The 27,414-nt window shown below is 41.1% G+C and overlaps 2 protein-coding genes across 8 annotated transcripts in view; one reads left to right on the forward strand and one right to left on the reverse strand.

Annotated features, from left to right (window-relative positions):
- The first annotated feature begins 245 nt into the window (after window positions 1-245).
- slc29a3 (solute carrier family 29 member 3) lies at window positions 246-23,590 on the forward strand. Its single transcript, XM_061910509.1, has 7 exons — window positions 246-409; window positions 4,933-5,012; window positions 5,087-5,414; window positions 8,262-8,344; window positions 8,878-9,104; window positions 17,124-17,286; window positions 20,448-23,590. Exons 3-7 carry the CDS (start codon window positions 5,157-5,159, stop codon window positions 21,058-21,060), a joined length of 1,344 nt encoding a protein of 447 aa, XP_061766493.1. The 5' UTR covers window positions 246-409; window positions 4,933-5,012; window positions 5,087-5,156; the 3' UTR covers window positions 21,061-23,590.
- Window positions 23,591-24,260: 670 nt separating this feature from the next.
- unc5b (unc-5 netrin receptor B) overlaps window positions 24,261-27,414 on the reverse strand; it is a 132,478-nt gene continuing 129,324 nt past the window's right edge. For all 7 annotated transcript variants that reach the window (XM_061910504.1, XM_061910502.1, XM_061910506.1 and 4 more), the window contains one exon: window positions 24,261-25,999. In XM_061910504.1, the coding sequence (XP_061766488.1) occupies window positions 25,834-25,999 (166 nt within the window). In that variant the 3' untranslated portion in view covers window positions 24,261-25,833. The remainder of the gene's footprint in view (window positions 26,000-27,414) is intronic.

A 27,414-nucleotide genomic window follows, 5' to 3' on the forward strand; every position in this document is an offset into this window, starting at 1 on the left:
AATTTTCATTATTATTATTATTTTTTTTTTGGAACATCGCCACTGGATCTCGCCCAAGTGTGTAACATCCGGTGTACATTTCAAAATTACAGCAGTGATTATTTCAAACAACCATATATTCGGTTTTATTTCGTTTTATAACATCAAACACATATTTAAATGACATAATAAATAATTCCAAGCAAGCAATTTATATTTTAGACTGTGTAGAAAAGCACGTGTAATTGACATGTCCTTTACTCTGAAAACACGAACCAAATGAGAATGTTGATAGTCAACAGAATGGATTCGTTTTTGTGTCACTTGCTTTTTCTCGGTGCACTGGAGCAGAAAACACCAGAGGACTGGCGGACATTTCTGTCGTTGTGACAGGAAAATACATAGTAGCGAATAACTTGGCGATATTGAGGTATGTTTGTATATTTACATATACAGCGTCAAACGGGTGACCTGTACGCGTATGTGTATGAGTCAAATTGTTTTAGCGAGTTGTGTCAATGTAAAGCTACTAGCATATCAACCACTAGCACATTAACATCACAATTAAAAGCGGTAAAAAAAAAAACCTTTGCAGATTTCCAAACTAACTTGCTCCGTCAGCAGTCTTGAGTTAGTATGTGTCATAGCTCTTTCCACTGTCATGTGAAGAGACTTCTTCCTCCTTAACATATATGTAAAGTCAGCACAAAGCAAGCCAAAGTTGTCTATAGACAACTTTGGCTTGCTTTGTGCTGACTTGCTGTTTTCATTCCATAGTGGATTCAACGTAGAATGATTTAAACTCTGTACATGCAACATAGTTCACCTCGTTTGTGTGTGTGTGCATGTGTTTGTGTGTGATGATTGCTGTGACTTCCCTTGCATTTGCATCCCTATCACACAAAGTTGTCACAGGACAGTCTTGCAGCCACTCATGCAGTTGGCACAGTAGAAAACAATATCCATAGTGGATGTCACATTCCTCATCATCAGAATTGTGAGTATTTTCCAAGAAGGACCTGCTAGAACTTCATAAGATTCCAAGTCACACACAGTTGAGATTGTTTTCTGTACAGATTAATATCCTTCTAACAGGTCATGGTTGTCCTTTAGGGTTGCAAATCTTTGGGTGTCCCACGATTCGATTCAATATCGATTCTTGGGGTCGCGATTTGATAATATATCAATTTTTTTTTCGATTCAACGCGATTCTCGATTCCAAAACGATATTTCTTCGATTCAAAACGATTCTGTATTCATTCAATACATAGGATTTCAGTAGGATCTACCCCAGTCTGCTGACACGCTAGCAGACTAGTAGATTTTTTTTAAAAGCTTTTGTAATTGTAAAGGACAATGTTTAATCAACTGATTCCAATAATGTAAATTTGTTTTTACCATTAAAATAACCAAAAATATGACTTATTTTATCTTTGTGAAAACATTGGACACAGTGTGTTGTCAAGCTTATGAGATGCGATGCAAGTGTAAGCCACTGTGACACTATTATTCTTTTTATTTTTTTCATAAATGTCTAATGATAATGTAAATGAGGGATTTTTAATCAATGCTATGCTGAAATTATAACTAATATTGATACTTTTGTTGATAAAATTCATTTTTGTTTCACTACTTTTGGTTTGTTCTGCCGTGTTTGTGTCTCCTCAATTGCTGTTTATTGCAGTTCTGAGTGTTGCTGGGTCAGGTTTGGTTTTGGTATTGGATTGCATTTTTATGGTATTGCTATGTAGTGTTTTTTTGGATTGATAAAAAAAAAATATTTATATATAAAAAAAATATATATATTTAAAAAAAAACGAGAATCGATTCTGAATCGCACAACGTATTCGATTCGATTCGTATTCGAATCGATTTTTCCCCACACTCCTATTGTCCATCTATTCAGTTCCTTGTTCTGGTTATATACAGTCGCAATCAAAAGTTTACATACATTTGTAAAGAACATGATGTCGTGGCTGTCTTGAGTTTCCAATGATTTCTACAACTCTTATTTTTTTGTGATCAAGTGATTGGAGCACGTACTTGTTGGTCACGAAAAACCTTCATGAAGTTTGGTTCTTTTATGAATTTATAATGGGTCTACAGAAAATGTGACCAAATCTGCTGGGTCAAAAGTATACATACAGCAATGTTAATATTTGGTTACATGTCCCTTGGCAAATTTCACTGCAACAAGGCACTTTTGGTAGCCATCCACAAGCTGCTGGTTGACATTTTGACCCCCCCTCGATAAAATTGGTGCAGTTCAGCTAAATTAGTTGGTTTTCTGACATGGACTTGTTTCTTCAGCATTGTCCACACGTTTAAGCCAGGACTTCGGGAAGGCCATTCTAAAACCTTAATTCTAGCCTGATTTAGCCATTCCTCTACCACTTTTGACATGTGTTTGGGGTCATTGTCCTGTTGGAACACCCAACTGCGCCTAAAACCCAACATCTTGGCTGATGATTTTAGGTTGTCCTGAAGAATTTGGAGGTAATCCTCCATTTTCATTGCCCTATTTAATCTCTTTAAAGCAACAGTTCCATTGGCAGCCAAAGAGACCCAGAGCGTAATACTACCACTACCATGCTTGACGGTAGATATGGTGTTCCTGGGATTAAAGGCCTCAGCTTTTCTCCCCCAAACATATTGCTGGGTAATGTGGCCAAACAGCTCATCTAACATCACATGGACAAAGATAAGACCTTCTGGAGGAAAATTCAGGACAACCTAAAATCATCAGCCCGGAGTTTGGGTCTTGGGCGCAGTTGGGTGTTCCAACAGGACATTGAGCCCAGACACAAATAAATAATGGTTAAATCAGGCTAGAATTAAGGTTTTAGAATGGCTTTCCCAAAGTCCTGACCTAAACGTTTGGACAGTGCTGAAGAAACAAGTCCATGTCAGAGAACCAACAAATTTAGCTGATCAGTGGCCTACTGGTTAGAGCAGTGGTTCTTAACCAGGTTTCGATCGAACCCTAGGGCTTCGGTGAGTCGACCTCAGGGGTTCGGCGGAGATCAAAACACACCCGACTCTTCGTATAAATACAAACTTCTCCCTGTTGGCATATTACAGTTACGGCAACAGCTGACTGATTTGCAGGTGTGTAATTTGTTGTGAGTTTATGCATTGTGTTGGGTTTTGTTGTTTGAACAAGGTGATGTTCATGCATGGTTGATTTTGTGCACCAGTAAAAAAAAAATATGGTAACACTAGTATGGGGAACATATTCACCATTAATTAGTTGCTCATTAACATGCAAATTAGTAGCATATTGGTTCTTAACTAGTCATTAAGTACTAATTAATGCCTTATTCGGCATGGTCTTATTATAACCCTAACCCTCTAGCCCTGACCCTAACCCTAACCATATAACTAACATATTCTATTACTTAGAATATGTTCCCCTAATGTCCAAATAACTCAAAATTAAGTGTTTGTTACTTAGAATATGTTCCCCTATACTAAAGTGTTACCAAAAACATACAACTTTGTTTTGAATTTGAAAAAAAAAAAAACATTTCATTTTTCACTAAAGAAGGGTTCGGTGAATGCGCATATGAAACTGGTGGGGTTCGGTGCCTCCAACAAGGTTAAGAACCCACTGGGTTATAGTGTCCGCCTTGAGATCGGTAGGTTGGGAGTTCAAACACTGGCCGAGTCATACCAAAGACTATAAAAAAATGGGACCCATTGCCTCCCTGCTCGGCACTCAGCATCAAGGGTTGGAATTGGGGGTTAAATCACCATAAATGATTCCCGGGCGCGGCACCGCTGCTGCCCACTGCTCCCTTCACTTGATCAAGGAGATGGGTCAAATGCAGAGGACACATTTCACCACACCTAGTGTGTGTGTGACAGTCATTGATGCTTTAACTTTAACTTTAACTAAACTGCACCAATTTTGTCAAAAGAAGTGGTCAAAAATTAAACCAGAAGCTTGTGGATGGCTACCAAAAGCGCCTTATTGCAATGAAACTTGCCAAGGGACATGTAACCAAATATTAACATTGCTGTATGTATACTTTTGACCCAGCAGATCTGGTCACATTTTCAGTAGACCCATAATAAATCCATAAAAGAACCAAACTTCATGAATATTTTTTGTGACCAACAAGTATGTGCTCCAACCACTATCACAAAAAAATAACAATTGTAGAAATTATTGGAAACTCAAGACAGCCATGACATTATTGTGATTCTTTTATTTTGCACCATGAGCTAATACAACAAAATGTTGTTCTTATCTGTACTGTAAAGTTCAAATTTGAATGACAATAAAAGGCAGTCTAAGTCTAAGACATTATGTTCTTTACAAGTGTATGTAATTTTTTGACCATGACTGTATATGTGAGCTATTTCAGAAAAGGCTGTATTGGCCCTAAGTCAATAACAGCGCAACATATATAGACAAACAACCATTCACATTCACATTTAAGGACTATTTAGAGCCTCTAATTAACTTACCGTGTTTTTAAAAAGTGGGAGGAAGGTAGAGTACTTGGAGAAAACATGTCTATACCACAGAGTTGTTCCAACGGAGATTTGAATCCCAATCACTGGACTGTTGGGCATGCGTCCTTCTACCGTGCTGTTGTATGGAATTGATTGTTGATTAATTAAAGGTGTACGCTAATTGTCTATAAGACTGCAGCTATCTATTACTTAAGCACAGTAATTGAGGAATCTATCGATTAGTTTGTTTGATTAATCGAATAAAACAGACTTTATAGCCTCAATGAGTATTTTAGGGAACATTGGTGAAATAAACATTTTTTCTGCTTGCCATAACCTTAACCCCCCCAATAAATGCACTTCATCAACAATGACGTTGCACTTTTAAACACTGCTCTCGTGTTGGATTTTGTTAGATCGTTTAGGGTTCATAAGATCATATACTCAATAATGAATTACATTTCTCTTTTTTATATTGTGTTTGTATTACAGTGAGTACATGTTGAAGAAATATCAAGAAGACCATGGTCCCAAACTCCCAATACACCAATTTGTTTTCTGGGGAAATCAAAGTATGCTTTTTTACTTTAGATTTGAAATAGCTGTAACTTTGAATTTAACAGGCCTTTCTTTATCTAATTCGCAGATTTCTATATGACGCTTTCTGTATTTTTGGGCCCATATTGGTGAGCGTGCTACACGTTCACACGGTACAAATGGGCGAAACAAGAAACCTCAACTCCTCCTATTTACCCGTTCACCTTGACAACGACACTTCATCAGAGGATGAGGAGAGCGATAATTCGACCCTGGCCAAACGCTCCATTCCCGATGACCGCTACTGTTTGGTCTACATCATCTTCTTCCTGATGGGCATTGGCTCACTGCTGCCATGGAACTTCTTCATCACAGCCAAAAGCTACTGGCTTTACAAAATGAGTAACGGCACTGAGGAGCGACGATCTGACTTCAGTGTGAGTATGACCAACAGGAGGGCTCTTTACAGTATGCACAATAGACCCCTTGTGTACGTGTGTGTAAGTTCAAGTGTATGTGTGCAAGGGATCCATGGGACTTTTTTGACTGGGCAGTGTCTTTCGACATGCAACAAGAACACATGAACCACATTAGAAATGCTTCTAGACTTTAGGAAACTTAGATCTGTAAGCTAGAAAACCAAGTGTATGTTTACTATAATGTACCGGTAGTAAGGGTCCGATCTACTAAAGTTTTGCATGTATTAAAACACATGCAAACATGATAGCACACACACAGCTCGTCTACTCGCATTGTGGTTTATCAAGACAATACTGTTCTGCGGCCACTGTTTTGCGTCTTTATTTGAGCAGAGTTGCGCATAGGTGGCTGTGAGAAAGGAGGCGATTGCGCTCAATCGATTGAGAGAGAATATTACATTGTGACGGTGCGCTTGTATCACGCCGTCACTTGTTCTCTCTGGCCAGGACAGCGAGGACGCACTTGCACGCTGACAGCGGGAGCAAGCACACTGTCACAAAGACAATGTTAGTGTTGTGACTCGTAGAATATAACGTTTTTAATGGGGTCTAGTCAGATGTACACCACATTGCGAGACCCAAGCACACACACAAGAGAGACTCACCGAGCTTTATGCTGTTGTCATGGCGTCATGTGGAGTTCAGTCAAAAAGACACTGCGCATTCAGATGGAATTATATTAGTGCGCAAATGGCATTATCCAAGTGCGCATTGACCAGTGGACTAGGCCAAGTGGTCTTTAAGTGGACTAATTTATTCATGGAGTCGCTAAATAATCAGTTTCATTTGAAGCTTGTTTTTTCACCCTTTTCCCATGTCAGTGGTATGCCCGAGGGAGGGGCTTGGACTATTTTAGGTAGACTGTTCAATCAGTCGGGGTGGAAGTAGGTAAGCAGGTTGGTTGTGGAGAGTTGGAGAATAGGGCAAACAGTGTTTGGGGATTGTTGAGTGGCAGATGATTTTTTTTAATTCCTGCATTTTGTAAATACTTTTTTTTTTTTGTATTTACTTTTCATTTTTACCATTTTTTGCACTGTATGTATTTTTGCACACTGTGCACTGGTGACTTGGACTTGGTCTAATAAACATCCCCAACTCGAAATCTGTGACTGAGCCATGGGTTGAATGGTGATAGAGTTTTTGAGCGAACCTGCAGCATACATCTATGTACTTGTCATATTTGAAGTGTCAGAAATAAAACAGAAATATCATCTATTCCCATCTATTCAGCAATGTAATTTTATAGCTAAGGGCTGTTGTCTCTATCGTGCTTCAATATATACCGAAGAAGGTTGTATATAAACATATATACAAAACCAAAAACCAGTGAAGATGGCACTTTGTGTAAATCGTAAATAAAAACAGAATTCAATTATTTGCAAATCTTTTTTTAACTCATATTCAATTGAATAGACTCCAAAAACAAGATAAGTAATGTTCGAACTGGTAAACTTTGTTATTTTTTACAAATATTAACTAATTTGGAAGTTTCAAAGAAGCTGGGACCAGTGGCAAAAAAGACTGAGAAAGTTGAGGAATGCTCATCAAACACTTAATTGGAACATCCAACAGGTGAACAGGCTAATTGGGAACAGGTGGGTGCCATGATTGGGTATAAAAGCAGCTTCCATGAAATGCTTAATCATTCACAAACAAGGATGGGGCGAAAGTCAGCACTTTGACAATTTGCTCATTCATTTGTTCAAAAACAGTTCAAGAACAACTTTTCTCAGATAAACTAATGCAAAGTGGAAAAGTGTTCTGTGGTCTGACGAGTCTACATTTCAAATTGTTTTTGGGAACTGTGGACGTCGTGTCCTCCAAACCAAAGGAAAATAACCATCCGGATTGTTATAGGTGCAAAATTCAAAAGCCAGCATCTGTGATGGTATGGGGGTTTATTAGTCCCCAAGACATGGGCAACTTACACATCTGTGAAGGCACCATTAATGCTGAAAGGTACATACATGTTTTGTAGCAACACATGTTGCCATCCAAGCAACGTCTTATTCATGGACGCCCCTGTTTATTTCAGCAAGACAATGCCAAGCCACATTCCGCACGTGTTACAACAGTGTGACTTCGTAGTGAAAGAGTGCGGTACTCGACTGGCCTGTCTGTAGTCTAGTCCTGTCTCCTAATGAAAATGTGTGGCACATTAAAAAGCAGAAAATACGACAACTGCGACCCCAGACTGTTGAACAACTTAAGCAGTACATCAAGCAAGAATGGGAAAGAATTGTACCTGAAAACCTTCAAAAATTGGTCTCTTCAGTTCCCACACATTTACTGAGTGTTCTTAAAAGGAAAGGCCATGTAACACGGTGGTAAAAATTCCCTTGTGCCAACTTTTTTGCAATTTGTTGCTGCCATTAAATTCTAAGTTAATGATTATTTGCAAAAAAATAACAAATTTCTCAGTCCGAACATTAAATATCTTGTCTTTGCAGTGTATGCTATTGAATATAAATTTAAAAGGATTTGCAAATCATTGTATTCTGTTTTTATTTACAATTTACACATCATGCCAACTACACTGGTTTTGCATTTTGTATTTGTGCGTTGCATGTCAACAACGTGACAAGACGCCACAGGTTGGTCCATATTATGCCATAAATGTGGAGAGAAATGAGTGTCTCCATGGTGACAGCTGGTAGTACACTTCGTTTAAAGCATCTATTATTTGGATCTTAGTAGATAAGGCCTTCTGTGTACTCCATGGATCAGTGACGCACTGACTCATTTAAAGTTTTTTTCAATTGTCAAGCAACTGCAATAACAAATTGTTTCTCTGTCTATTCACAGGACTACTTTGAAAGTTACCTAACGTTTGCGTCTACGGTGCCCTCGGTGCTGTGTTTGATTCTCAACTACATCCTCGTCAACAGGTCACATGCACCTTTCATTCCCATTTTTCTCATCTTAAAAAAATATCCATAAACAAAGGTCACAATACTGTGGTATGTATCTTATGTTTTTGTAACACTCACTCATTCACAATGTCTTACTTACATAGATGCATAATTTGACACATTAATTACAGACTACAAAAATCATGTGTGTTTCATGATAAAACTTTATCACGAAACCAACATTTTAACTATCTTGCAATTTCAGCAAGACAATGAACAGAATAGTTGAAGTACTTTTTCTTGGTCCACATGGCTACTTGTTGTCAAGCAAAGTTCAATCCTTAATTATGACATTAGAAATAGTTTTCATGGCTAAACTAAAACCTGTCAGACTAAGTTATTATTCAAAAACTCTAAATGAACTTATTCTTCTTTATAATGAAATCGCTGATCTCTATTGAATATATATAAAAACAAATCTTTATTTGTTGTGTTGCTCTATTGTTCTGCATAGCTACTGAACTGTGAAATCAGTCTGCTCCATTTTGTATGTGTTGTCATTTTTTCAGGCTGTCTCCAAATGTGCGCATCCTGTCGTCCCTCTTTGTCATTCTGCTGGTGTTTGTTGTGACCACGGTGCTGGTGAAGGTGGACGTCTCCCACTGCAAGTCTGAGTTCTTCACAGGCACTTTGGTCAGCGTGGCCATCGTCAGCGGAGCTTCCAACATCTTCTGTGGCAGTGTGTTTGGTATCAGCGGTCACTTCCCCATGAGGATCTCTCAGGCTCTCATAGCAGGTACTGCAGTCTGCTGCTTACCATGAATTGATTAACGTGGACCCCGACTTAAACAAGTTGAAAAAATTATTCGGGCGTTACTATTTAGTCATCAATTGCACAGAATATGTACTAAACTGTGCAATCTACTAATAAAAGTTTAAATCAATCAAACAGCACAGGAGCTCAACGTGCGGCCATTTTGCCTCACAGCTCATTTTTTTGTCCCTCTGCATATTCTAAAAAAATATATTTATGCATTATTAATTTAAAAGATGGCTTTAAATGGCAACATACGCAATCCGTCCTGAACTTTTTGTACCCAATGTTTAAATTTTTTTTCAAGGATTCAGCACCCATTAATACTTTCTAAGGGTTGAGCATGTTTGTTTGGACTTCTGCCTCACTAATAAGATTTTTGTTTCGTAGGGGTGTTGCGGAATTGTCAACTCACAATATGATACTTAATACTCATGTTACAATATATAACAAAACAAAACAATAAACAATATAGACTGGTTTAAACAGATTGTTGTTAATGAAAAACATTTGCTTGCAAAAGTTAGACAGTTGGAGCCTGATCTACTAAATGTTTGCATGTATTAAAACTTGATAGCCCACACAAATTTGATCTCCTTAGCTTGTGTGCAGAAGGTTGCGTCTGTGTAATTAACCCGATGGAGAGCGCAATCCATTAAGCGTGTTTGTCTTCATTTATTTGCAGAAAATATGCTGATTCTCAGAACGCCCACAATTCTGGGAGCAGGAGATGCAAACATAATCAGTTAGCGATCACCATGTGATTAATCAAGACTGACACTGTTTTGCAGCCGCTGTTTTGTATCTGAATTTGTAAAAAGAAAAAAAAAAAAGGAGGCGATTGCACTGTTAATACAGACGTGAGATAGAGAATATTCCGTCAAGTTGCAAACTGCGACAAGCACATCGTCTATCTACAAGCCGCTTCTAATATAGTAATGTTCACCCCCATGGTGCAAAATAATGACCTTTTTCCAAGTATATTATCATAGGAGGACTAGAGGAAAATGAATGTTTAGTAGGGCTGTGAATCTTTGGGTGTCACAGGATTCGATTCAATATCGATTCTTGGGTCACGATTTGATTCACAATCGATTTTTTTTTTTTAATACAACACGATTCTCGATTCAAAAACAATTTTTTCCTGATTGAAAAGGATTCTCTATTTATTCAATACATAGGATTTCAGCAGGATCTACCCCAGTCTGCTGACATACAAGCAGAGTAGTAGGTTTTTGTAAAAAGCTTTTATAATTGTAAATAACAATGTTTTATCAACTGATTTCAATAATGTACATTTTTTTTAACTCTTAAATGAAACAAAAATATGACTTATTTTATCTTTGTGAAAATATTGGATACAGTGTGTCCTCTCTGAGCTGCTACCTTACCGTGGTAGAGGAGTTTGCGTGTCCCAATGATCCTAGGAGCTATGTTTGGCGGCTTTCATGCCCCCTGGTAGGGTCTCCCAAGACAAACAGGTCCTAGGTGAGTGATCAGACAAAGAGCAGCTCAAAGACTTCTATGGAATTACAACAAAATGAACCCAGATTTCCCTCGCCCGGACGTGGGTCACCGGGGCCCCGCTCTGGAGCCAGGCCCGGAGTTGGGGCACGATGGCGAGCGCCTGGTGGTCGGGCCTGTCCCCATGGGGCCCGGCCGGGCACAGCCCGAAGAGGCAACGTGGGTCATCCCTCCAATGGGCTCACCACTCATAGGAGGGGCCATAGAGGTTGGGTGCATTGTGAGCTGGGCGGCAGCCGAAGGCAGGGCACTTGGCGGTCCGATCCTCGGCTACAGAAGCTAGCTCTTGGGACGTGGAACGTCACCTCACTGGGGGGGAAGGAGCCTGAGCTAGTGCGCGAGGTAGAGAAGTTCCGGCTGGATATAGTCGGACTCACCTCGACGCACAGCAAGGGCTCTGGAACCAGTTCTCTCGAGAGGGACTGGACCCTCTTCCACTCTGGCGTTGCCGGCAGTGAGAGGCAACGGGCTGGGGTGGCAATTCTCGTTTCCCCCCGGCTCAAAGCCTGCACGTTTGAGTTCAACCCAGTGGACGAGAGGGTAGCTTCCCTTCGCCTTCGGGTGGGGGGACGGGTCCTGACTGTTGTTTGTGCTTACGCACCAAACAGCAGTTCAGAATACCCACCCTTTTTGGGTACACTCGAGGGAGTACTGGAAAGTGCTCCTCCGGGTGATTCCCTTGTCCTACTAGGGGACTTCAACGCTCATGTTGGCAACGACAGTGAAACCTGGAGAGGCGTGATTGGGAAGAATGGTCGCCCGGATCTAAACCCGAGTGGTGTTTTGTTATTGGACTTTTGTGCTCGTCACGGATTGTCCATAACAAACACCATGTTCAAACATAAGGGTGTCCATATGTGCACTTGGCACCAGGACACCCTAGGCCGCAGTTCCATGATCGACTTTGTAGTTGTGTCATCGGATTTGCGGCCTTATGTTTTGGACACTCGGGTGAAGAGAGGGGCGGAGCTTTCTACCGATCACCACCTGGTGGTGAGTTGGCTGCGATGGTGGGGGAGGATGCCGGACAGACCTGGCAGGCCCAAGCGCATTGTGAGGGTCTGCTGGGAACGTCTGGCAGAGTCTCCTGTCAGAGAGAGTTTCAATTCACACCTCCGGGAGAACTTTGAACATGTCACGAGGGAGGTGTGGGACATTGAGTCCGAGTGGACCATGTTCCGAACCTCTATTGTCGAGGCGGCTGATTGGAGCTGTGGCCGCAAGGTAGTTGGTGCCTGTCGGGGCGGCAATCCCAGAACCCGTTGGTGGACACCAGCAGTGAGGGATGCCGTCAAGCTGAAGAAGGAGTCCTATCGGGTTCTTTTGGCTCATAGGACTCCGGAGGCAGTGGACGGGTACCGACGGGCCAAGCGGTGTGCAGCTTTAGCGGTCGCGGAGGCAAAAACTCGGACATGGGAAGAGTTCGGGGAAGCCATGGAAAACGACTTCCGGACGGCTTCGAAGCGATTCTGGACCACCATACGGCGCCTCAGGAAGGGGAAGCAGTGCACTATCAACACCGTGTATGGTGCGGATGGTGTTCTGCTGACTTCGACTGCGGATGTTGTGGATCGGTGGAGGGAATACTTCGAAGACCTCCTCAATCCCACCAACACGTCTTTCTTTGAGGAAGTGGTGCCTGGGGAATCTGTAGTGGACTCTCCTATTTCTGGGGCTGAGGTCGCTGAGGTAGTTAAAAAGCTCCTCGGCGGCAACGCCCCGGGGGTGGATGAGATCCGCCCGGAGTTCCTTAAGGCTCTGGATGCTGTGGGGCTGTCTTGGTTGACAAGACTCTGCAGCATCGCGTGGACATCGGGGGCGGTACCTCTGATTTGGCAGACCGGGGTGGTGGTCCCTCTCTTTAAGAAGGGGGACCGGAGGGTGTGTTCCAACTATCGTGGGATCACACTCCTCAGCCTTCCCGGTAAGGTTTATTCAGGTGTACTGGAGAGGAGACTTCGCCGGATAGTCGAACCTCGGATTCAGGAGGAACAGTGTGGTTTTCGTCCTGGTCGTGGAACTGTGGACCAGCTCTATACTCTCGGCAGGGTTCTTCAGGGTGCATGGGAGTTTGCCCAACCAGTCTACATGTGCTTTGTGGACTTGGAGAAGGCATTCGACCGTGTCCCTCGGGAAGTCCTGTGGGGAGTGCTCAGAGAGTATGGGGTATCGGACTGTCTTATTGTGGCAGTCCGCTCCCTGTATGATCAGTGCCAGAGCTTGGTCCGCATTGCTGGCAGTAAGTCGGACACGTTTCCAGTGAGGGTTGGACTCCGCCAAGGCTGTCCTTTGTCACCGATTCTGTTCATAACTTTTATGGACAGAATTTCTAGGCGCAGCCAAGGCGTTGAGGGGTTCCGGTTTGGTGGCCACGGGATTAGGTCTCTGCTTTTTGCAGATGATGTAGTCCTGATGGCTTCATCTGGCCGGGATCTTCAGCTCTCACTGGATCGGTTCGCAGCCGAGTGTGAAGCGACCGGAATGAGAATCAGCACCTCCAAGTCCGAGTCCGTGGTTCTCGCCCGGAAAAGGGTGGAGTGCCATCTCCGGGTTGGGGAGGAGACCCTGCCCCAAGTGGAGGAGTTCAAGTACCTAGGAGTCTTGTTCACGAGTGAGGGAAGAGTGGATCGTGAGATCGACAGGCGGATCGGTGCGGCGTCTTCAGTAATGCGGACGTTGTATCGATCCGTTGTGGTGAAGAAGGAGCTGAGCCGGAAGGCAAAGCTCTCAATTTACCGGTCGATCTACGTTCCCATCCTCACCTATGGTCATGAGCTTTGGGTCATGACCGAAAGGATAAGATCACGGGTACAAGCGGCCGAAATGAGTTTCCTCCGCCGGGTGGCGGGGCTCTCCCTTAGAGATAGGGTGAGAAGCTCTGCCATCCGGGAGGAACTCAACGTAAAGTCGCTGCTCCTCCACATCGAGAGGAGCCAGATGAAGTGGTTCGGGCATCTGGTCAGGATGCCACCCGAACGCCTCCCTAGGGAGGTGTTTAGGGCACGTCCAACCGGTAGGAGGCCACGGGGAAGACCCAGGACACGTTTGCACGACTATGTCTCCCGGCTGGCCTGGGAACGCCTCGGGATCCCCTGGGAAGAGCTAGACGAAGTGGCTGGAGATAGGGAAGTCTGGGCTTCCCTGCTTAGGCTGTTGCCCCCGCGACCCGACCTCGGATAAGCGGGAGATGATGGATGGATGGATGGATGGTGTTATTGTCAAGCTTATGAGATGCAATGCAAGTGTAAGCCACTGTGACACTATTATTCTTTTTTTTTATTTTTATAAATGTCTAATGATAATGTCCATGAGGGATTTTTAATCACTGCTATGTTGAAATTATAACTAATATTGATACTATTGCTGATAATATTAATTTTTGTTTCACTACTTTTGTTTTGTTCTGTGTCATGTTTGTGTCTCCTCAATTGCTCTGTTGACTGCAGTTCTGAGTGTTGTTGGTTTGGTTTTGGAATAGGATTGCATTGTTATGGTACTGCTGTGAATTCCATCCATCCATCCATTTTCTACCGCTTATTCCCTTTTGGGGTCGCGGGGGGCGCTGGCGCCTATCTCAGCTACTCGGGATCTTTCTATCTTTCTGTGTGGAGTTTGCATGTTCTCCCCGTGAATGCGTGGGTTCCCTCCGGGTACTCCGGCTTCCTCCCACCTCCAAAGACATGCACCTGGGGATAGGTTGATTGGCAACACTAAATTGGCCTTAGTATGTGAGTGTGAATGTTGTCTGTCTATCTGTGTTGGCCCTGCGATGAGGTGGCGACTTGTCCAGGGTGTACCCCGCCTTCCGCCCGATTGTAGCTGAGATTGCTGTGAATTGTTTTGCTGAATTGATTTAAAAAAACAAAAACAAAAAAAACAAAACGATTTTTTAAAAATGAGAATCGATTCTGAATCGCACAACATGAGAATCGCAATTCGAATCAATTTTTTCCCACACCCCCTAATGGCTAGGCATGCTACACACCGAGCAGGACGACACAAGAAGCTAACCACTAAAATGTTAATGTAAAGTAGGGGTGATCGATGCAGAAGTGATACTATTGATATCTGTTGAAGTAGCAGTATAGAAACCATACATGATAAAACAATATGTTTTATTTTTCTTGTTCTTATTATTAGAAAATCACTTTTTTGGTGTTTCTGTTGTTGTTATTGTTTACAAAGACAGGGATTAAGTTTCTGGATAAAAGAAGGCTTTGAGGGCAAAACCCATTTTTTTCAAAATGGGAGCCAATAGTAGTTTTTGCTTTTGTTTCGGTATTGTGCACAAGAAACGTATTTTTTTAAATAGATGTGTCTAGCATTTAGTACCACAAATGTTGTACATCATCTGATTTACAACAATAAAGGCACAGTCTACATATAGTAAGATAAGCTTTATAAAACTGGGTTATTGTGTTTAGTTACTTGCTCTAAAACATTTTTAGTTCTATATTCTATTGTCAAAATATCGCTTCCGGGTCTCGGAATCGGATCAGGTGTAAAGCCAAAAATATTGATAGGAACATCCCTATTTAAAATATATCTTCTATGGTATATCCCAAAGAAAAAATGTCTTGCAAAATGCATTTTGTTGTGTCTAGACACACCATCTCAACACCACGGCGCCTGCTAAGGTGCACCTCGGCGAGCTAAAAATAGGTTCTGTTGATGTTGCACTTCTGTATCGCCCAGAAAAGATTGTACATATTAAATTTGTGCTGCATTTTCCACAATATAACAAAATAGCACAGGTCGGAGCATATGATGTAATGGGTGTGCAGTAAATTATTTGGTAAAAGCCGCATAGTACATATAAAAATACAATTTAAATAGAAAGGCTTGCACCACTTTTCTACTTGTTGTTAATTGTACTCACAGGGCCTGATCCCCCAAAGATCCAAATACTACGTGCTAAACAGGAAGTGCAAACTATAAAATTACGTGTACTAGGAGTGAGACTGTGTATGCAATTGAAAAGTGGTGCAGATCGCCCTGTTTAATTAAGGTTTTTGTATGAACTTTGTGACTTTCACCTTGGATACACTCATTGACTGCACATTCATGTTATCATGCTCTTACCGGTGGCGTTCTGCTATGTTTTGAAACATGCTGCAGTTAGGCATTTTAGTCCTGCATTGCATCTACAATAAAACCAATATTTCAAGTGTGTTGAAGATGCGCCCTGGGAGATGCTGGCACTAACTACGAGTGTGCGTTGCAATGTTTCAGACAAATAAAAATGCATATTACAATAAGTTTTTTTCCACATGTCTTAAAAAACAAATGTCATAAAAAAACACACCAGCAGACACCAAGAAATTCAACTTATGTCCCTTAAGTCAGTGGTCCCCAACCATTGGGGTCGGTACTCGATTGGTACCGGGCCGCAGAATAATTTTTTTTATCATTATTTTTATTTTTTTGTAATTTAAAAAAAAAATTAAATCAACATAAAAAACACAAGATAAACTTACAATTAGTTTATCTAGTGCACCAACCCAAAAAACCTCCCTTTTTCATGACAAAAAAAAAATAAAAAAAATAAAATCCCCCTTAAGTCATTCAGTAACTATAAACTTATAAAATAATTTTGCTGATTAGGACCAAGCTGCAGCGCGATTGTCTCCTTTCTCACAGCTATTTTTGCACAAATGTCTGTTTGTACGTCCTTTCTAGACGTACTAAATACAGACACAAAACAGCCCCACAATAACCATTTTAGTTATAAGAAATCCCACTTTGTGCTAAATAATTTTCTTTGCGCGTTCTCCTCCCAGTGTTGTGGATGTTCTGATGATGAGCGTATATTCTGCATATTCATGAAGACAAACACGCTAAATGCATTGCGGTCCTTATTTTGCTCAGTTACTCTGTGCGCAGGTTTAGTAAATCAGTGGATGTGTTTTAGTACCTTTACCTTTAGTAGATCAGGCCCTCGGTCTTAGTAGATCACCTACGACACGCCCACTAGTAGTACACACAATTTCAGAGTTTAGCATGTGTTATTTGGATCTTAGTAGAACAGACCCAAATGTGTGGCAGTGTTTTTGCTTCACAATTGTACTTGTTCTAAGAAGTGATTTCTTAAACGTTTTTAAAGCTTTTGTCTTAGAGTTTTTATACTTCAGGCTCACAAAGGTGTTTTAATAACGTTGCAAGATTTTTTATTTTCCTTATTTCCTGACGGGATAATGGATGGATGAATGATGCTTAAATCTAATGAACATATCCAGTCATGTGCAGGTAGGTGTCTGTAAAGGTGAACTGCTCCATTACGTAATTGTCGAGCTTTGAGGGTGTTTTGTGTCTTTTAAAATAACGTATTCATTTAACCTTAATGTGAAATATATATGGAGGGTTGTGAGTACTCACCATGGTGCCTTTATGTGCTGCCTTTTCTTTTAAGTCTTGACGTGTAGTAGTCGTACTAGCACTAGTATCTGTCAGGTGATTGAAGTGCACATTGTGTCTCAGGTCAGGCCATGGGAGGAACACTGAGCGCTGTAGCCTCTGTAGCAGACCTCGCCCTGGCAGAGGACGTGACAGACAGCGCCCTGGCCTACTTCCTGACTGCAGACATCTTCATTCTCCTCTGCATCTTTGCTTACCTGCTGCTGCCCAAACTGGCCTTTTCAAGGTACACAACGAGTCAAACACTCTATTCCAAATGTGTTGTGAAGGCACTGCAAAAACTGAAATCTAAGTAAGATTAAATATCTCAAATAAAGGTGGTATTTGCTTATTTTCTGTCTGATAAGATAATTCTTCTCACTAAGCAGATTTTATGTTTGAAGGTTTTACTTGTTTTAAGGGTTTTGGTCCTAAATGATCTCAGTAAGATATTACAGCTTGTTGCTGAGATTTGATTACCTATATTGAGTAAAACATGCTTCAAACTAGAATATCCACTGTTGCAAAGCTGTGTAGTCAACACTCACAAGTATAAAACTACTTTTTTAAAGTCATAATTTCTTACTTCAAGCATGAAAAAAAAATCCTGCCAAGCGCATATCATTATGTCAAGATAATGGCACTAGCATTTACTTAAGAATATTTTTCAACATATTGAGCAAAAATGTTTGATTTGTTTTCTACCAAGAAAAGTACACTTGTTATTAGTGAGAATATACTTTTTTTAAGGTGTGTTTGGGTTCATTGAGGTTCATTAATTTTACTGGTTTTGGAAAGTCTTGACAAGCTGAATTTTCTTGTTCTATTGGCAGATAATTTTGCTTAGTTCAAATAAAATACCCCTCATTTTTTTTTTTCCCTTGTTTTTGAACACTGACTTTTTGCAGTGTAATCACTAGCAGAGATGACATTTGGAGCCTGAGGGTACGTTTCGTCTTTCATTGGTCACACAGTTCACGTGTCACAGTGGCATGAGATAACGATATTTAGTTCTGAGTAAAGAACATTAACTGCATTAGTTCACCAGTTTGTTGCCAAATGATAAAGCTTTTAAGATTTCACTTGAACACAAAACTGTTTTTGAATGGCGCAGCCAGAAATAAGACCTAAATCCATAAAGTATTCCTTCATCTTCTCATCCAAGTTTTTTGTAGTAAAAATGAGGCTTGGGATATGGGAACTTTTATTTTGAATTAGTCTGATACGATATCAGCAAAAATCATAGTTTTATGTGTGGAATGTTATGAATGAATCAATTAGATTTTTTCAGAAGAATGTAGGTATGACAAAGACTAATCTTTTGACAGATTTATGCTTTAGAGGTCGAGTGTTGATGTTTTTGGTCACAGTGAGTTCAATGATACGGACCCATTTGGTCCAGAACACTTTCTTATACGTTTCTGTCTTACAGACCTTATGTGTAAGTAATATGCAACTACACTGTGTTCCAAATGATTATGCAAATTGGATTTAAGAGTCAAAAACATTTTTCTGTTTTGTTTTTCCATTAAACTCACGGATGGTATTGTGTTTCAAGGCTCTGTAGATCATTGACAATAATCTCAGAAACCTGTTATAAATTGTCTCCCAGGTGAGCCCAATCAAAGGAAAACTACTTAAAAGTGATGTTCCACATTATTAAGCAGGTCACAGGTTTCAAGCGATATGGGGACGAAAAAACATCTCCTTGTGCTGAAGAAGTAAGATGGTAAACTACATTGCTCAGTGTATGAACATATTGGATATTTACAAAAAACTTATGCATGATCATCAAACTGTAAAGACATTTGTTGCTAAGTCAGAGCACAGGCGAGTTTGTGCAGTTAAAGGCAAAATAAAAAAAAAAGTATCTGCCACACAACTTCATGGGATTAAGAGAGAAGTTGCTAAAAGGCCACTGCAAAGCAACAAAGAGGTATGACTAGGTGTAGGATCCTCAAGAAGTTTGCAAGTGTGCTTAAAGCTAATATTCGGCCACCCCTAAACAATGCTCACAAGCAGAAATTGTTGCCGTGCAACCCCAGATGGCTCAGATGGCTGGAGCAGCGGATGGTTGGTGAATATCATATTAGATCCGCTCCACATCCATTGCTTTCGGTCCCCTAGTGTGGGGTGGGGGGGGTAGCCCACATATGTGGTCCTCTCCAAGGTTTCTCATAGTCATCATGGTTGACGTCCCACTGGGGCGAGTTTTTCCTTGCCCTTATGTGGGCCCTACCGAGGATGTCGTTGTGGTTTGTGCAGCCCTTTGAGGCACTTTGTTGAGTTTATACCAAAAAGTTCTATTTTTGTTTCATCTGACCACATGACATTCTCCCAATCCTCTGCTGTATCATCCATGTATCCATTTTGGTTTAAACTCAACTTGTCATGTTTGGAGGAAGAAGAATACTGAGTTGCATCCCAAGAACACCACACCTACTGTGAAGCATGGGGGTGGAAACATCATGCTTTGGGGCTGTTTTTCTGCTAAGGGGGACAGGACGATTGATCCGTGTTAAGGAAAGAATGAATGGGGCCATGTATCCTGAGATTTTGAGCCAAAACCTCCTTCCATCAGTGAGAGCTTTGAATGGTTGACCAAATACTTATTTTCCACCATAATTTACAAATACATTCTTTAAAATTCCTACAATGGGAATTCCTGGATTTTTGTTTTTCACATTCTGTTTCTCACAGTTGAAGTGTACCTATGATGAAAATTACAGATCTCTGTCATCATTTTAAGTGGGAAAACTTGCACAATCGGTGGCTGACTAAATACTTTTTTGCCCCACTGTATTTATTGTATTTATTTATTGTAAAAATACATTTTGAGATTTGTTCAATGAAATTTGAATTAAACTCTAACTGCTGATAACTTGAACATTATACTGACTGAAATTTGCATCAATTATTTATGATAATTTGAGTAAAATGTACTTTGCATAATAATTTGGAACACAGTGTATATTTATTTGATATTTATTTATATTGACACATGCTTTCGACTGCGATATTGTTCATTTAAGCACACCTATTACATTTGTGTAGTTTGTGTGCTAGTGTGTGCTTGGCTGTTGTGTAGCTGCTAGCACCTAGTAGTCATTCATTTGGTGAATGACTTGATTCAAATACAAGAAAAGGCCAACCTGGAGTCCTTATTGGAGGAGATTCACATGCTTTGCACAAGTAAACATGCCGCAGAACTTTTTGTATCGCAGACTTCACATGCAAGCGGATATCATCTGATTTATTTTTGCTGATAATGAACCGACATCAATATGAGTAGAAAAAATACTACTTTGTTATTCTAAAAGTGTTTTGTTTTAATGACCCTGTCTCAAAGTCAGCTGGGAAAGGCTCTATGTGACCTCATGATGTGGCGTCTGCTCTTCCTCCGTGCAGACGCTACATGGAGGCCGCCCCCTTTAACAATCCATCAGAGAGCAGCGACGCAGCAACGACATTCCACATCCCGCCATTGAAGCCGATCCTCAGGAAGACCTGGGTCCTCGGTCTGAGCGTCTTCTCCGTGTTCTGCGTGAGCATCCTGGTGTTCCCCGCTGTGTCGTCCGGCATCCAGTCCGTCAACAAGGACAGCGGGAGCCCCTGGACCACCACCTACTTTGTGCCCCTCACCTGTTTCCTGCTGTACAACGTAGCGGACTTCTGCGGCCGACAAGCCACGGTCTGGCTGCAGGTCCCTGGACCCGCGAGCCGGGTTCTACCAGCTTTGGTGCTTTGCAGGTCAGCCTTGGTGCCACTCATCATCTTCTGTAACTACCAGCCCAGGGACCACCTCCACACTGTGCTCTTCACTCATGATGCGTACCCAGTGGTCTTTAACTGCCTGCTCGGGCTCTCCAACGGCTACTTGGGTACTCTGCCCATGATCTATGGGCCAAAAGTGGTTCCCCGAGAGCAGGCAGAGGCTACAGGGGTGGTCATGTCCTTCTTCCTCACCCTGGGACTCGCTGTTGGATCCGCTCTGTCCCTCTTGGTTGTCCACGCCATCTGATGAGTTTGTCTTTCACAGATTAGAGCAGTGGTTCTTAACCTTGTTGAAGGTAACAAACCCCACCGGTTTCATATGCGCATTCACCGAACCCTTGTTTAGTGAATTTTAATTTTAATTTTTTTCAATTTCAAGACAAAGTTATATGTTGTTTTACTGGTGCACAAAATGAACCGTGGATGAAGATCACCTTGTTCAAAGAACAAAACCAACACAGTGCATGAACTCACAACTAATTACACACCTGCAAATCAGATGGAAAACTAGCGGGAACATTGTTTGGGGGTATCCATAATACGGCGATAGGGAGAAGTTTTTATTTACATGATGAGTCGGGTGTGTCTTGACCTCCACCGAACCCCTGAGGCTGTCTCACCGAACCCCTAGGGTTCGTTAAGAACCACTGGATTACAGTCTTCCAACTCACTAAGAATCCGTTCTTGATTCAAACCAAACTATATTTGGTATCAGAATCAGAAATACTTTATTAATCCATCCATACATTTTCAACCGCTTGTCCCTCTTGGGGTTGCGGGGGGCGCTGGTGCCTATCTCAGCTACAATCTTGTGGAAGGCGGCGTACACCCTGGACAAGTCGCCAACTCATCACAGGGCCAACACAGATAGACAGACAACATTCACACTCTCATTCACACACTAGGGCCAATTTTTAGTGTTGCCAATCAACCTTCCCCAGGTGCATGTCTTTGGAAGTGGGAGGAAGCCGGAGTACCCGAAGGGAACCCACACAGTCACAGGGAGAACATGCAAACTCCACACAGAAAGATCCCGAACTCGGGATTGAACCCAGGACTACTCAGAACCTTCGTATTGTGAGGCACATGCACTAACCCCTCTGCTACCATGCTGCTCTATACTTTATTAATCCCCAGAAAAATGTTCAGCACAATCCCATTCAAGATCGGACAATCATTAATATAAATAAACATAGTATAAATGTTATACTAAAACTTTTTCTAAACTGTTTACAAGAGCTCCTTTTAGCTGTTGATGGATGACATATAAGCAGAGTGAGTATGTGTGGGGATGACCTAAAAAATGTAGGACTGAAGTTCATCAAGAGTATCTAACAAAAAAGTACAACACACTTTATTGTCCTTTAGCTGACCCTCACCCATTGGGCTACAATTATTTCCGTGGCGCAGTGGGAGAGTGGCCGTGCGCAACCCGAGGGTCCCTGGTTCAAATCCCACCTAGTACCAACCTCGTCACATCCGTTGTGTCCTGAGCAAAACACTTCACCCTTGCTCCTGATGGGTGCTGGTTGGCGCCTTGCATGGCAGTGTGTGAATGTGTGTGTGAATGGGTAAATGTGGAAGTAATGTCAAAGCGCTTTGAGTACCTTGAAGATAGAAAAGCGCTATACAAGTACAACCCATTTATTGTTTCGATGCATTTGAAATGAAAATATTCAAATTAAACATGGGAACAAAACCCTCTCAGAAGAAATAAGTCTGTTCAGAGGAACTCAACCAAAGTTATGGACAAAAATAGAGCAGACAATTCACCTCAAAGGACACAAACGTCCACAATACACTTTTAGGGTTTTCAATTGATTGAAAAAAAAAAAAAGATTCATAAACACTATGAATCGATTTATAATAAATAGGAATCACAATATAGATGTAAATATTATTTTAAGCCCCCTTATTGTTTCAGTGCACAAGAAAGCTGCATCACAGATATATCATTTGTGATGGGGGTGTGTCACGTGACCAGCAACAAAAGAAAAAAGTGGTTAGTTTAAGGACAATTTGAATTTGGACAACTGAGGTCATTTGGACAAACCATCTGCTCTCATGAAAGCCATCCATCCATCCAATTCCTACCGCTTGTCCCTCTCGGCGTTGCGGTCAAGTCGCCATCTAATCACAAGGCTCGTGGGATCATGTTTTTAAAAAGATGTTGAAAGACTTAAAAACCCACGACCGAGCGCATTTTCTGAATTTTTCTATCACAAAACATTTATTCGTCTCCATTAAAACAACCATAGTGTGCTGTGAAGACCACTCATCGCACTACTTGACTACCTGTAAATACATCCAACCATTCATTTTATACCGCTTGTCCCTTTATTCACAGACATACTTTTGTGTATATTGTTGTTTATATCATCATTGTTGTACGTGGACAATAACTGCCATCTATTTTGGTGCCAAAGTGTACACTGCAACTGTTGGGAAAGTACGAGCTATTACGACATTGACCAGCAGAGGGCAGTAGAGGGCAAGGTTGGGCGATCTACTGGAAACACTTGACATTTTCACAGCAGGAAAACATTCAATTGTGTACACTTTTTAATTTAATCAGTTATTAATTTTCATAAAATAATTTTCTGATTTACCAATATACTTGTATGTTAAAAGTACTGTATTTCAAAGTGGAAGACATGGTACAAGTGGGTCTGTGGACGTAAACTTCAAAGCTAATAGCAAATGGTAATGTTTGACTATACTTGTTCTTCGGGTTCTAATTGCAGATTCCTTTAATAAACTGGCAGAGAAAATCAAAAGCTGTTGCAGTTGTGGTCAATTTCATACCTGAGGGGATCACATGAAATATTTACATTTTGGACACAATGTGTTGTTAGCTATCCATCCATTCATTTTCTACCGCTTTTCCCTTTTGGGGTCGCTGGAGATTATCTCAGCTTCATTCAGGCGGTAGGCGGGGTACACCCTGGACAAGTCACCACCTCATCGCAGGACCAACACAGATAGACAGACAACATTCACACACTAGGGCCAATTTAGTGTTGCCAATCAACCTATCCTACTACACTATATATACAAGTTGTACACAGACTACTCTTAAGCCTCCTACTCAATGGCCCTAAGATAGGTAGGTCGTGAGTTCAAACCCCAGCAGTCATACCAAAGACTATAAAAATAGGACCCATTACCTCCCTGCTTGGCACTCAGCATCAAGGTTTGGAATTGGAGGTTAAATCACCAAAAATTATTCCCGGGCGCGGCACCGCTGCTGCTCACTGCTCCCCTCACCTCCCAGGGGGTGATTCGTGAACAAGGGGATGGGTCAAATTTCACCACACCTAGTGTGCGTGTGACAATCATTGGTACTTTAACTTAACTTTATATAATAAAGTTGCAGGTAATGTGCTCGGTGTAATCACGTTTCTTCAAGATCCTGCCAAAAAACAAACCACACCACACCTTTTTTTTAAACTAAGAAATATAATTTATTGCATAAAAATTATATTTAGTTACAGGTAAGAAGGCTAGATGTTTATTTACAACTTGTACTTTACAGAGATAAAATGTCACTGAAATACATTTGCTTTTCCTTCTTTTTTTTTGTAATTTTCTTTCTTTTTTTTTTTTTTCCATTTTTTATTGAAACAAAGGCTTATTTCTTTTTCAAGAGGAGCGATTAAGGAGGAGTCCATCCATCTGCAGCAAAACAGCATCGATGCTACATGGAAACAATCCAATAATAAATACTGTTTACACTTCGGGTCCTTTTTGTTGTACTGAAACGATTGTGTTGAGAACTTCACACTTTTTGTTGTCCTTTTATAATAATCGTTGATCCATTCGGAGGAAAAAAAAAAAAAAAGCATTCTTATTTGTGTTGGATAGAAAATCAAAAACCCTGTCTGTTAGGCTCTTTGTTTGAAAAAATAGAATTACTCTTCCAGGAAAGCAAAATAAGTCAAAATGCTTTTCTTGTCTTTCGCACTTGCATAGAGCACACACACACACACACACACACACACACACACACACACACACACACACACACACACACACACACACACACGCACACACGCACACACACACACGCTAATGGGTCGATGCAAGCTTTTTTTTTTATGTGGACCAGCCAAAATCTCTACATAATAAGATAAAAGTGGGCAGTTAGAGTTGTGCAGCACACACATTCTATTTCCAGTTCATTCACGCAAAGCAGCGACATGACTCACTGCTCAAGTGGTACTGCAGAGTGTTTTGGTTTTGGGATTTGAAAGATATGAAGATTTTTGTGTTGTATTTCTTTTTCTCTCTCTTTCTTCCAAACGTAACACTTTGGGATGAGAAAATAGCTTGAGGAGTCCTGACCACAAAGCAGGCAGATTAGCAAAACACAAAGCATCTTGTCTTGAGGTAAAAGTGACACACTCTCGCTTGCCTTGTTCGTGCACGGCCTCGCTAAATGGAGACTTTTGTGTGGGGGAAAAGTACGCCTGCTTTATGGAACGGCGCGCAACTTAAAAAAAAGTGTGTCCCCCGTGGGGGTAAAGTTTTAAAGGATGACCAGAAAACGGCGAGCTGCGGTGATGAATATACGCCGAGGCTTTGAGGCATTTTGTTGGTAGGAAAGAGGAGGATTTCTCCCAAATCCCAGCCGATGAGTGAGCGTGTGTTCTGAGCGCGTCTGGCGCCCCCAGGTGGGCGTGCACCTTCTTGCGTCCGCCCACGCCCCCGGTGCAGATTTGCGAACAAAAAGGCGTCTGACAGGCCTGAGGTGCGATGGCGTCGGATGGTGCTTCCTCCCCTGCTGCCGGCCCACGTTCGCTGTTGTCGGCGCATACATTCTTCTTTTGTTTCCTACGTGGCAAAGCAGCTTTTTCTCGCCACGTGGGGACTTTTTAAGGGCTTTCAAACGTCGGCGAGTCGGTTTTAGGTTTTTTGAAGTGAAAAAGAGGTAATCGAGTACATGAAGCGACGACTACACGTACGTGCCGTCATAGGCAGGTGCATTGTTAGCATTCTTCTTTGCCCCCCCCCCCGCCAATCAACAGTCCCCATCTGTCGTCATGACGACGAGCACCTCGCTCTTGCCCATCTCTTCCAGCGCCGTCGCCAGAGAGACCAGGTCTGCGTCGCCTTGGTGACAAGCTTCCCATAAGTCCAGTAGGACACCTGTGGGGCTGGGCTTGGTTGCAAAGTAGTTCAAGTACCTGAGGAGGCAAAATCAACACACCTTTATTACATCATATCAAAGTAATTACAACATCACACTCACACTGATGTGTGTGTGTGTTCTTGTATTGCTACCCTTCTTGAGACATCACCAAAGAAAAGTACCTTCCATATGAGGACCGGTGAACAAATCACGGTCCCAATACGGAAAACCATTGCATCTAAAAGAGAATGTCTCATTTGCACCCCTGGTGGTGAAATCTACCAAAATGAGGGTGGTCCCAAAAAGGAGGGGTTTTTTCAAATTGACTGTGTGGGTTTTAAAAGTGCTCCCCCTCTGGTCAACATATGAAATAAGAAGTGTGTTAGAAGATAAAATGCCAAAATTAATAAAAATAATAATAAAAATATGTACATAGAGACATACTGTAATACTTGAAGTAAATGATGAGGATTAAAAACCAATTACAACCCAAATATTCCCCCCTAAAAATAAAAAAAAATATTTTTCTCACAATGTGTAGACTTTTTTTCTTCTAAAATTGGGAGTATTATGTCATATTTTTTCTTTTTCTGTAATATTGTAATATTTTCTCGTAAAGTAATTACTTTTTTATGTAAAAATATGACTTTTTAATGACATTTGTCATGTAAAATTCTGACTTTTATCACAATATTGCCAATGTTTTGGTTTTTCTTGTAAAGTAGTGACATTTTCTGAGGAAAATCATGACTTTTTTCATAGTTTTGCCAAGTAAAATTCAGATTATTAATATAATTTTGCCAACATTTTAAATTTTTCTTATAAAATTGTGACTTTTGTCGAGGAAAATTACGACTTTTTCATAAAATTGCCAACATTTTAAGGTTTGCTTCTAAAATTGCAACAGTTATTGAGTAAAATTCCAACTTTTATCATAACATTGCACAAATGTTCAGTTTTTTTGTAAACTTTGACTTGCGTTGAGTAAAATGACAACTTTTATTATAATACTGCCAACATTCTAAATTTTTCTTGTGAAAGTTTAACACATTTTTCACAACAAGCTTTTTTATATTTGCATAGTAAGTATATATTATCAATGGTGAAAATACAAATCTTTATATATCTAAAAAGGGTGGTCCTAAAGAGGTAGGCATTTTTCGGAGGTCATAAGAAGGTAGAAAATAGAAGAATGTGTGTGTGTGTTTTTGCATAGCTACCCTTCTTGAGACATCACCAAGGAAAAGTACCTTCCATATGAGGACCGGTGAACAAATCACGGTCCCAATACGGAAAACCATTGCATCTAAAAGAGAATGTCTCATTTGCACCCCTGGTGGTGAAATCTATCAAAATGAGGGTGGTCCCAAAAAGGAGGGGTTTTTCAAATTGACTGTGTGTGGGTTTTGAAAGTGCTCCCCCTCTGGTCAACATATGAAATAAAAAGTGTGTAAGAAGATGAAATGCGCC

This window comes from Nerophis ophidion, linkage group LG09, assembly GCF_033978795.1.
Source record: "Nerophis ophidion isolate RoL-2023_Sa linkage group LG09, RoL_Noph_v1.0, whole genome shotgun sequence".
NCBI classification, from domain to species: domain Eukaryota; kingdom Metazoa; phylum Chordata; class Actinopteri; order Syngnathiformes; family Syngnathidae; genus Nerophis; species Nerophis ophidion.